General features: G+C 41.1%; 1 protein-coding gene across 1 annotated transcript; it reads left to right on the plus strand.

Moving 5' to 3' along the window:
- The first annotated feature begins 7,856 nt into the window (after positions 1–7,856).
- LOC129718220 (uncharacterized protein K02A2.6-like) lies at positions 7,857–11,670 on the plus strand. The gene is made up of 4 exons (XM_055668774.1): positions 7,857–8,660; positions 8,930–10,192; positions 10,393–10,940; positions 10,992–11,670. Exons 1-4 carry the CDS (start codon positions 7,857–7,859, stop codon positions 11,668–11,670), a joined length of 3,294 nt encoding a protein of 1,097 aa, XP_055524749.1.
- Positions 11,671–12,235: the final 565 nt, after the last annotated feature.

The raw sequence follows: 12,235 nt of genomic DNA on the forward strand, positions 1-12,235 counted from the left end.
CTGAACACCGACGCAGCGAACGACAACCAACTTTATCCAAGTACATCGAGTAAATAAGAGGAACAATATTTTCAACTGGCAGATCATGTTCTTTTTTCGAGCTTAAGAATGAGGAGACGACAAGCAGTGAATGACTAGGGGCAGTTTCTTAACCAATCAGCGATCGCTGCGCGATCGAGTAGGCGTTGCTTTCTATTTCCCCCCTCGATCGCACGCACGACAAAGAATTTGTTCTTTTCCAGCAGTTCAGAAGCACTATCGATAATGCTTTCATGTATTGCGCATCGTGATCTTCTTGGGATAGTCGATTGCAATGATCGCATTATGATGCCGACTGTGTAACAACTGGCACTTTGGAGTAATTAACGTATTAATCGACGATCTTTTTTTTCTGCTATTTCTCAGAGCTCAAAGAAGCGGAGATCGGAATAATGATGATGCTATTTTAAGGGGTAAGTAGTTGCTCGCACACCAAACGGAGAATGTCAACGTATGTTTTTTCCGTCGATTCTGCCGGGTCTGTCAGCACCCGGGGAGAGACTGACGCTGCGATCGTTGTCTTCGGTTACGGATTTTTTTGTTTCGTTATTTTCTAGAATAACATTGCGACCAATATTGATATTTTCCTGTTTGTTCAGTTCGAAACTTTTCATCGAAATTGGTGACAGAATGTTTACGACCCGATCTCTTTCCGTTTTGCGTGAGTTTTGGTAATATTAGGTTAATTTAGAGAAGGTTGAGTTGCATAAACGAAACAGGCTGTAAATACTCGAATCACTGATTTGAAGCAGTTGTGAAAAAAGTGTATTTATTAGTTTTTGCGAAACCGCCTTTCGAGTCATCGAAGATCTCAATCATATCTGTCATTCTGTTAATTTCTTCTCATGTTTCTACGAATCTAAATCTGTCTATAATCTTTCACACTCGTTAAAAAATGTAAATTTTTTTAGATTTTCACTCTGTGCGGAACTTCAATAGGGTCCTAAATGATAGCAAATTTTTATGGAATCGTTTTTTATTTTCGCACATGTACGGTGTATGGGAGAACTGTCATTTAAGGTATTTCGAGCAGTTTGTTATTATTCATTTAAAAATCGAAGAACAATGATAAACATTTTGAAAAAATCACGTTTTTTCAGAAAAATGCACTCTTTCCACTAATAAAAAAATTAGGAAACCATGTAAAACCTTAGGACCCCTTTTTTTTAGGTATTTACTAACGCCCAGTGAATCAAAGTTGCAAAATTGGATCGTCCGAGAAATACGTCAAATAAATAAATGAGTATTTTGGCGTTTTTTGAAGTGTAAATTTCAACTTACGTGATTTATTTATTGATACCGTAAGCCGGAGTGAGATTGTGCCATACAAACCCATTGTTTGTCAACCATCTTATGACGATTACAAGACCAATCTTTCTTGAATTGATATCCTCGAATACTTAACCAAGAAAGACTAGTCTTCTGACACGAAAGAGGTGGCTGACAAGTCACGGGATGGATGGCTCAATCTCACCCCCACTGGCACAATCTAGCTCCGGCTGACGGTACCTCAAAAAAAGAAAACGCCTCATATCAAATTTGTACTGGAAAAAGTTGTCCTGATTTTGAACCTCGACCAAATGGTAACCCTACTGATGTACTAACGTTCAACACCTGCCAGGAGGAAAGTTACTTGTCGAAGTCCTACTTAATCGACCGACACGCTTTTCGTTGGAACATCTTCGCCCGACAAACAACTTTACCAGGATGAAGTAGGACAGCCAACTCAACGCGAAACATGGTGGAAAGGAGAAGAGCTTTGAGGTAAAGGAGAAGCTGTACGCGCAAACGCACCATCCTGACAATTGCACAATGATTAAAAAATAGGATTTGCGGCCAACATTATTTTTTTGGTGTCAAATTGGTGGTTTTCTTTTGATTTTCATATGTGAAAAGTGTGAAAAGGGCTGTCTAACGTTTGCGGTAAAAAATGGACTTTTTTCAGATGGTGATGAAAGAAAAACTAAGACAGATAATTGATTTGGATGAATTTCCCATTAATGGTAATTATTTTATCTTATTTGCAAAAAAATTCTACGCCCTTGCGAGCGGCCTTCCGGCAGTTAACCGGAACATTCGCCTTGGCGGACGAAAACATGCGTGTAGGCATGTTTTAAGCTCTTTTTTCGTTTTTTTTTTTATTAATTTTTCCTCCGTTTTCGCGACAACATTGTTGGAATAGATCTTGCGCTTCAAGTTTGCCCAGAAATTCTCGATGGGACGGACGCAGCTGGGGGACGTTGGGCGGATTCGCCGGCTTCGGTACCACATCGATATCCAGCCGCTCCATCTCCTCCAACGATCGCTTTGAGTAGTGGGCCGACGCCAAATCTGGCCAGAACACCGTGTCTTCGCCCTTATGGTATTTCTAGATGAACGACGCCATCCAGGGTGAGATAGGTCTCGCCGTCCATCACAACTACCACGTCGCGATTCGCCGGGAAAATCGACTTGATCCGCTGTCGCTGCATCATTGCCTGCAGCTCCGAGACCTGTGGACGGGACTGCCGCTTCCTGACATGTATGTCCATGTTCTCCAGATACTATTGCACTGTTTTACCGCATGCAATAACCTCCCGGCCAAGTGCACGCAGCGATGTAGCCACTTTTCCCTCGGTCTTCCTCTTCAGCATCCTTCGAAACTTCTTGTCGCTCAGGGTCGTTGGCCGTCCAGAACCGGGTTTTTTTCGATGATCTAATACAGCGGTTCTCAACCTGGGGTACGCGTACCCCTGGGGGTACTCGAAAGCTTTTAGGGGGTACGCGTAAGAAAAATCCGTAATTGTGGACAAAGCAATTTTTCTTTATAATACTTCATTTGTTGTTCAATCTTGCTCCTAAAACATGACTGTAGCAATCAAAAGATCATTTTGAAACCTGAACTAAACTAACGGGTGACAACTAAAAATTTGGATTTTTTTTTTCTACAGCTGTCGAAAAAAGGTGGAAGAAATTAAAGAAAAACTGATTCATTTCTCATGAAGATACCTACATTCATTGTGAACTAACAAAAAATATTGAACATTTGAGAAAAGTCCGTTACCGGCCTCCCGACGAGGTCTCCTTGTGATGCCGAAACAAGAGCGTTGTACGGCCTTGAAGTCCGCTTTTCGAATGCATCTCTTGATTTACCGACCAACTGTTCGCAATACGTTGATTTCCAGTTATTTTTGCACCAAAGGAACTCAAAATCCCAAGGAAATCTTCGATTGGACGACACTGGAATTCGTTGTGTTGCGTATTTGGGGTACAAATGGAGTCGAGTGGTTGCTTAGAAACGTTCGTGTTTTTGACGTACTGTGATGATATTTTTTCTGGCTAAATCACATACACAATTCATCTCTATGATGTTTTGAAAGAAGTGGAACAAGATAATGTTGTTCAAACATTCGTTCTGGTATATATTTTAATTGATAGCCATAGGCTTGAAGCATGATTTGACAAAAAGGGAAAAGTCCTTTTTTGTCAACTATGCGGGAAGGTCTGCAGCTTCCTTCCTGGCGGATTATATTTGAGGTTTGCAGGAAACCATGCACAATAGAAACCGGAAGATTTTCGCTTTCAAAATGGTTTACCATCACCTCTTGTCAAAATTGTTTTGCAGTTCATACCGAACCGTACAATGCACTTGCGGAATACTCCTTATTTGGACGCCATTGTGAACCGATAGAAGCATGCATAAAAAATACAACAAATACTGACATATAGAGGAAAGATAGAGCTTTCATATACATATTTTTATTTTTATTTCTCTCTAAGCGTGTTTGTTGTGGAGTAAAAGAGCTCCCAAAAAATTCCAGATTTCTAGTTGTCACCCGTTACCACAACATGATCTACCACTACTCTCTCCACTATGCGCGAACATTCCAAGTCAGGGGGTACAATCGATATGAAAAATATCGCCAAGGGGTACGCGGACAAAAAAAGGTTGAGAACCGCTGCTCTAATCGTTGTCCAATAGTGTCAAGATGTTGTAGATGCCGGAACGGGCATACCCGGCGTCCACAAAGTACCGCACGATGTCCGTTTTTGACGCGGCGGGGTACCGTTCTTTAAACGCGCACGCTTCTGAACGGAGTCGCTCCACTTTTTTCGCCATCACAGTGAGAGTTTGACTGATAGAGCTGTCAATTTTTTTTGCTAACTCATGGGTTACTATGATTGATGATGCATGAGTAGTTTTGTCAATGCGATTAAAGGTAAACTCATGAAAAATCGGCAATTTTTGTCCATTTTTTTGTTACCGCAAACGTTACGAAACTGGGACAAACTGTGGTAACTTGAAATTAAGGCGGGGCTATTTAGAAGATAGCTCTAAACCAGAATAAAAAGAGATTCATTATGTCAGAGCGCATGCGATCATGAAGCATTTATGTGTTAATTAACACAATTTCTTTTCATTTTCCATTTTTCTTTTAACAGAGTCAACTTAAGCATATCGATTAGTGCGCTTTTGACGTCGAATTACGTCTTACGGGAACATATACAGGAATACAAATTGTGAAACCGAAAACATCGAGAGCGTCACGAAATAAAAAATATAATGAAAAATATACCGCTTCACACCATTAAATTGATTAACCGATTGTATTTCCTAAAAGCTTCATTGACATAAGACAGGCAGTCGTAATTCTACGTTAACCTTGCAGTCGTGTCTTATAAGCAACCTCTTCAGCTTTTTTATTGTTAGTCTTATGATACACCAATGGAGCGTCTGCTTTCCTACTGGTCAATAGACCAAACATATAAATAAATATACTTTCTAAATAACTCGGTCCATGTTGATTTTTTTCCGAAACAATATTTTCTTAGAAGAAGTACTGATATGTGCTCATGAAACCCCTATAGTTATGAGTGCAATCTTCATCGTTTACTTTATGAAACAAATTCAAGAATTCTCAGAGGTCCTATGAGAAAAATCGGGGAGAAATTGCTTATGATATCCATTCATTCTATAGAAAATGTACTATTGTTCGATATGTACATGGTAAATGATGATTTTTCTTACTGAAAACTATCAATTACAGATCTTTGGAAACAAAAACATCGATGCTTCCAGTTTGAATCATTTATTTACTAGTTCTGCTCTCATTTGTTTTGTTGCATAAAATCAAAAATTAGCTCAAGAATTCAAGTTTTTGCAATTTACTTGTGAATTACAACACTAATGTTGAACACTTATTTCGCATTAATTTGTCGATTTTTTCCCTAGGGAATCAAAGATCGACTTCGCCAGGTACGTGATTCTCGTAGAAGTTTTGTTTGGTTACCATGACAACACTACACGTTGCAAATTCGCAATTAACAGCGCTTAACGACATTTTCACGTAGAAATTTAAAAAACTCAAAATATATTACAAGTCTGAACCCTTTTCCACGCCGAGAAAGCAGTTTCAAACTGTAAAAATTTTGTGTGTTTTGGGATTGTTGAAAAATTCAATAGAACCAGGAACAAACGAGATTGAGACTAATGCTAAACTGAGACAAAATTTCAACAACATTCGAATAGAAGTCAAGGTTGAACTAAGGTAATCATTTCAACGATACAAAATCCTGAAGATTAAAAATTATGTTTCAATTATGACAAAGCTTTTCAGATTGAGCCTGACTCTGTTTTTTTGTTTATAATTTAGTTATAAAAGAGTAATTTTCTTTCGATTTCCTGGCGCAAAAACTTTGCAAGAGATTAACATTTTTTGAGCCGTCAAATGTTCCCTTCAGAAACTACGCGGGAAAAAATTAACCGTCAGCAATGTGAAACTTGAATGTTTGGTCATAGCAACCTTAGGTATTGCTATTTATTTACCACTGAAATGAGTTTGTTTATCTGCTCCTTGTGGCATACGCCCTTATTGAAAATAAGTCTCGAAAAAAATAGTAACGACTGTTACTCTGGTAGATTCGATAAAAGTCAAATAAACTGGGAGCTGGGCTCTCATTCGTTTTCTGCTACCTAAAGCTGTAAGTTGTCTCAAGTGATTTGCTGAAGAAACCCTGACTATCCGTGCGGATATTAATTAGAAAAGGATAATTTGAACTTCAACTGGGTTACCTTGAAGCTGTTGGATTCGCCACGGATTGGAACCAGGCTGCTGGGAGTTCGCTTATACTATTCCTTAAGGTGAGCGTGAATTTGGCCAGGGGAAAACCCCTAAATTATTAGAGTTCCTTCGGGCTGTGAGTTCTTGTGTTTTTCCTAAAACCCCTACCTAATTCTACCTACAATTCATATACCAAAACTGGCGACGAGGTAAAGTGTTAATGATAAATTCCATGTTGATTTTCAACAGGAATTTCCTTGATTTAGTGTTTATCATCGTTTTTTATGCAATTTCGCTGAGTAGGAGAAAAGGCATTAAAACGAGCTAAGAGTGGTAGAAGTGAAAAATTCAGTGGCCTTCATTGCTGCATAGATTTTGTGCTTCGTGATTCGAGAAACGAAATTCCAACACGCGGTTGGAATAATCGGGTGCCATTTTGTTTTTTTTTATGCTTTCGTTTTCATGCTAAGTGAAAGTCTAATATGGTAATGGTGACAATGGTGGCACTTACTATATGAATAGTTATATATTTAATTTTGTAATATTCATTTTGCGTATACAATGAGCTTATCACATTTATAGGCAAACAATTATATATTTCTATTTTACTTGCGTTTCAGCACAAAACATTATTGAATGCATTCTAATATTTCTTTTGTTTTTCTAAGGTGAAAAGTCAATGGTGGAAGGACAAGTGCTCCCGAGGACAAAGGATATATTAAACAAAGGATACACAAGGAAAAGGAGACAAATCAAAGCCGTTACTGAGTGCGTCTTGAACTGTCCTACAGATCAGACGTTTTTTCGGTTGCTTGTGGACTGGTCTTTGACTGCCTATAGCTTCAAAGTTTGTGTTTTGTCAGTGTGTCTTTTAAAGACTACCTGAAAGTTATTTCCCATCAGTCTTTCTCAAGACTACCTACTTTTGAATTTAATATTTGTTTTAACTTTTTTCGTATCACCTGAAATGGCTGGACGGAAAAAGAAACCTCGCATCGCTGCGGGGAGGAAAAGAGAGGCATCTCTTTCTGAAACTTCGAGTATCTGTAGTGACAATCCTTTTGATATTTTGCCTGAGCAAGAAGCTGGTGAAATGGAAATATGAGTAATGAAACTATAAAAAATGTCAATTCTTTAAAAAAGGAAAAAGTTCCACCTATTGTGGAAACTATTTCTTCTGAATTCAATATTTTCAAAAAGGAACTTTCAACGTTTGTTTCTGACGTTAAAGTTACCTATCAAATTGGCCGTAGAGGTGAATGCCGCTTATTAGCCGACTCAGTAAAGGGTCGTGATCGTCTTGTTCAGTATTTAACTGACAAGATGTACAAATTTTTTACATATGACACCAAGAACGTCAAGCCGTTCAAGGTTGTCTTGAAAGGTCTCACCAACGATCAAACCGTTGATGAGATCAAACTTACTTTAACAGAATTACTTGGCATAGCCCCTACCCAAGTAATTCTAATGAAACAAAAATCACGAGGCGAAAACAGTCAGAGAACTAGAATTTCCCTTGTTAATTATTTAATTCATTTTAACCCCAATGAGGTTAACAACTTAAATTTTGTTCCATAGCAATTACACTCGAAGACTTTTAACTAAGAAGCCTGTGAATTATTAAGCTGGTTGACAGCACAATTTTCTCTATTCATATTTGTTCCAACCTCCAAAGAATATAGACGTTAAAGCTACAACTAGTCTTTTATTTGTTGGAGACTACAACAATTCTTGGCGACGAGATGGGATTTTAAGCTGCTTCAAGACTCTTGCAAGATGTCCGACCAGGATTTGAAAAACGCGATTCTCCGACTAACCGAACTGGTAGTCAACCAACAAGAGCAGATTCAACTCCTCAAGCGAACCGGTCAAGCCAGCCAACCGGGAAGCGAGAAGATAATCGAAACGTTGGCCACGGGAATTGAAGATTTTTACTACGATCCTGACGGTGGAGTGTTCTTCGACGCGTGGTTTGCTCGCTACGAAGATGTCTTCAAGGTCGACGGCAAGAATCTAGACGATCCAGCGAAGGTGAGGCTACTCTTAAGAAAAATCGGCACCCAGTTCCACGAGCGATACGTAAATGGTATCCTGCCAAGACATCCCCGCGATTTTGGCCTGGACGAAACGGTGAAGAAACTTAAGAAACTTTTTGGTCATCAAACCTCGCTGTTCAACGATCGTTACCGTTGTCTTCAGTATACTAAGAACGAAGCAGACGATTTTTCAAGTTATGCTGCCTCTGTGAACAAGCATTGCGAAGCATTCCAACTCACCAAGCTCACCGATGACCAATTCAAGGCGCTACGTTTTGTTTGCGGTCTACAATCTCCCCGCGATGCAGACATCCGAACTCGATTGATCGGCAAATTGGAAGCTGATGCTCCGCCAGCAGACGGCACAAAGCTAACCTTGGAAAATCTCGTCGAGGAGTGTCATCGGTTCAACAATCTAAAGCAGGACACCAAGTTGGTAGAGAAGCCCGTTCCGGAAAAATCCGTCGTCAACGCTGTTTCCACCAAGCCTGCTAAGAAAAAACAACCGAAATCTCCGTGCTGGTTTTGCGGTGATTTACATTTCGTAAAGGAATGTTCCTATCAAGACCACAATTGCAAGAAGTGCAAACGAAAAGGGCATAAAGAAGGTTACTGCTCATCCGCTGAATCAAAATCAAAGCCAGCAAAGAAGTTCGAAAAACAAATTACAAGGCATTTGTGAAGTCCAAAGGAATTTCAGTGAAACGCATCGATCTTCAAGGGAAGAGGAAATACGTTACTGTTGGAATCAATGGCAAAGAAGCTGTCCTTCAGTTAGATTGCGCTTCTGATATCACCATTATTTCTACGCAGACCTGGGAGGCGATAGGCAAACCAGCCATCAGAGAAACTGACATAACCGCCATCAGCGCTTCCGGAGACAAGATTAACATGGCTGGTGAGTTCCTTGCAGACATAACCATCCGAAGCGTGACAAAAGCTGGCATTGTCTATGTGTCATCAAGCCCGGATTTGAATGTCCTTGGAATTGAAACAATCGATCTATTCCATCTAAGGTCGATTCCTTTCAACTCACTGGTCAATGCTGTGCATCAGAAGCCGGAAGACATTGAGCAAAAACTGCGTACGAAGTTCCCGGAAGTGTTCCAGAGCACACTTGGCCGGTGTACCAAGGCAAAAGTTAAACTCTACCTGAAGCCCAACGTCCGTCCCGTGTACTGTCCCAAGAGACCAGTTGCATATGCTGCTCTTCCCAAGGTGGATGCCGAACTTCAACGTCTTCAGGACAAGGGAATTATCTCACCAGTGAAGTTTTCCGACTGGGCAACTCCAATAGTAGTGGTCCGTAAGTCAGACAACGTTTCCGTCCGTATCTGTGGCGACTATTCTACAGGGTTAAACAATGCGCTAGAATCAGATGCCCATCCGCTACCACATCCAGATGATATTTTTGCTGATCTAGCTGGCTGCCGTTATTTCTCCCAACTCGATTTTTCTGATGCGTACCTGCAAGTCGAGATTGAAGAGGAATCACAAAAGTATCTGACGATAAACACTCATCGAGGACTGTTCAAATACAACCGTCTGCCACCTGGAATCAAGTCCGCTCCTGGTGCCTTCCAAAGGATTATTGACAGTATGGTCGCTGGTATTCCTGGAGTAAAACCGTATCTAGACGATATCATGATTTCTGGTAAGACAAAAGAAGAACACAATCGAAGCCTTCATGAGGTCCTGGAGCGGATCAAAACGTACGGTTTTCATCTGAAGATCGAAAAATGTCGATTTGGTCTATCACAAATTAAGTTCCTAGGCCATATCATCGACAAAGACGGCTTACGACCTGATCCCGCGAAGACAACCGCAATTTCGCAAATGCCAGCTCCAACCAACGTATCACAGCTTCGATCGTATCTTGGAGCTATCAATTATTATGGGCGTTTTGTCAAGCAGATGAAAGAGCTAAGAGCACCCATGGATTATTTACTGAAACAAAACGTGAAATGGGAATGGACTGCGAACTGTCAGAAGTCGTTCGACAAGTTCAAAATGCTGCTCACTTCCGACTTGTTGCTGACACACATTTTGACCCGAACAAAGAAATCATCGTCGCAGGTGATGCATCCAAAAATGGCTTGGGCGCTGTTATTATGCATCGTTTTCCGAATGGATCAATGAAGGCTATTTCGCACATTTCAAGATCTCTAACTCCTGCGGAGCAAAATTACGGCCAGATAGAAAAAGAAGCTTTGGCACTGGTTTTTGCTGTAACACGGTTTCATAAAATAGTATTCGGCCGGAAGTTTACCTTGCAGACTGATCACCAACCACTTCTTAAGGTGTTCGGGAGCAAAAAAGGAATTCCGGTATACACGGCTAACCGGCTTCAACGCTGGGCGCTTACGTTAATGCTGTACGATTTTGACATCCAGTTTGTGCGCACTGAAGACTTTGGACACGCTGACCTCCTTTCACGACTAATGAAATGCCATTCAACAACTGACGAAGAGTATGTCATTGCTTCTGTCCAAATGGAAGCCGATGTCAACACCGTTCTCAGTGATTCTACTTCAAGTCTACCTGTGACGTCTGAAATGGTCGCTACTGAAACATCGAAAGATCCTGTTCTCCAGTCGGTGGTGTTCCATATCAATGAAGGATGGCCCAATCATTCCAAAGCAATTAATGATCCAGTTGTCCAACAATTCTTTATCCGCCGAGACAGTCTGCTGATCGTCCAAGGTTGCATCATGTTCGGCGATAGAGTTGTTGTGCCAAACCGCTTTCGCAAACGCATTCTTCAGCAACTACATCGAGGCCATCCGGGGATGGAGCGAATGAAATCCCTAGCAAGAAGTTTCGTGTACTGACCTAACATCGATGATGCCGTCGAAAAATATGTTCGATGCTGCAGACCCTGTGCTGAAGCTGCTAAATCACCACGCAAGACGGACCTGGAGTCGTGGCCCATTTCATCGAAGCCGTGGGAACGAGTCCATATCGATTATGCTGGCCCGATTAATGGATACTACTACTTTCTGGTAATTGACGCATATTCAAAATGGCCAGAAATCTACCGCACTCGAAGCACAAACACAACGAAAACGTTGGAAATGCTAGACGAGATTTTTTCAAGATTCGGCAATCCAAAAATTCTGGTTTCGGATAATGGCTCGCAATTTGTTAGCGCCCGATTCAAGCAATTCTGTGATGAAGCTGGAATCACCCACTTAACAATTGCGCCCTACCATCCACAGTCTAATGGACAGGCTGAGCGCTTTGTGGACACTTTGAAAAGAGGACTCAAGAAGTTACGAGAGAGAGGAAATCCAGCAACTTTCCGACATCTTCAAACTTTCCTTTCCGTTTACCGGTCCACACCCAATCGAAGTGCTCGTGATCATAAGTCACCTGCAGAACTTTTTCTAGGTAGACCCCTCACTACTACACTGGATCTTCTTAAGCCCCGAAAATCAAGCACACCAGCTGTAAACAGTAAGCAGAATAACCAATTCAATCAACACCATGGTACCGTCAAGAGAGAGTTCTCCGCTGATGATTTAGTGTACGCAGAGGTTCATCATCACAATTAAACCTCATGGGTTCCTGGAAAGGTGATTGAGAGAAAAGGCTCCGTCATGTATGCTGTACTTCTGGACACCGGTCGTCTCATCCGTTCTCATACGAATCAGCTACAACAGCGTCATCTAGAATCCATTAGTGAAGCTACTGAATCAAATTTACCATGGACCGTGCTGCTTGAGGAATTTGGAATGCAAAATCTGTGTACTCCATGTTCGGATGAAACTGCCGATCCTGATTCCAAAGAAACTCAACAACCGCCTGAAATGCTGCCAGAAGTGGCGCACCCAATTCAACAATTGCCTGAAGTATTGCACCCTGCCGAACCAACATTGGACCAAGAAAAGGTTCTAGCACCAGAAGTCGTTGTTGAAGGCATCAATCCGCAGTGCTCCAATCAACCCGTTCGTAACCGAAGGCTTCCGGCATGGCTCGGATCCTACGATCTCTTTTAAGGGGGAGATGTTCCATAGCAATTATACTCGAAGACTTTTAACTAAGAAGCCTGTGAATTATTAAGCTGGTTGACAGCACAATTTTCTCTATTCATATTTGTTCCAACCTCCAAAGAATATA

The sequence above is a fragment of the Wyeomyia smithii genome, chromosome 1 (genome assembly GCF_029784165.1).
Source record: "Wyeomyia smithii strain HCP4-BCI-WySm-NY-G18 chromosome 1, ASM2978416v1, whole genome shotgun sequence".
Taxonomy (NCBI): Eukaryota; Metazoa; Arthropoda; class Insecta; order Diptera; family Culicidae; genus Wyeomyia; species Wyeomyia smithii.

Excerpts from the sequence above, each read along its gene's own strand:
- LOC129718220 (XM_055668774.1), top strand. The coding sequence starts at position 7,857 with ATGTCCGACCAGGATTTGAAAAACGCGATTCTCCGACTAACCGAACTG. Across the intron at positions 8,661-8,929 it reads TTTGCGGTGATTTACATTTC|ACCTGGGAGGCGATAGGCAA; the intron begins GTAAAGGAATGT and ends ATTTCTACGCAG. Across the intron at positions 10,193-10,392 it reads CAAAGAAATCATCGTCGCAG|ACTGATCACCAACCACTTCT; the intron begins GTGATGCATCCA and ends TTTACCTTGCAG.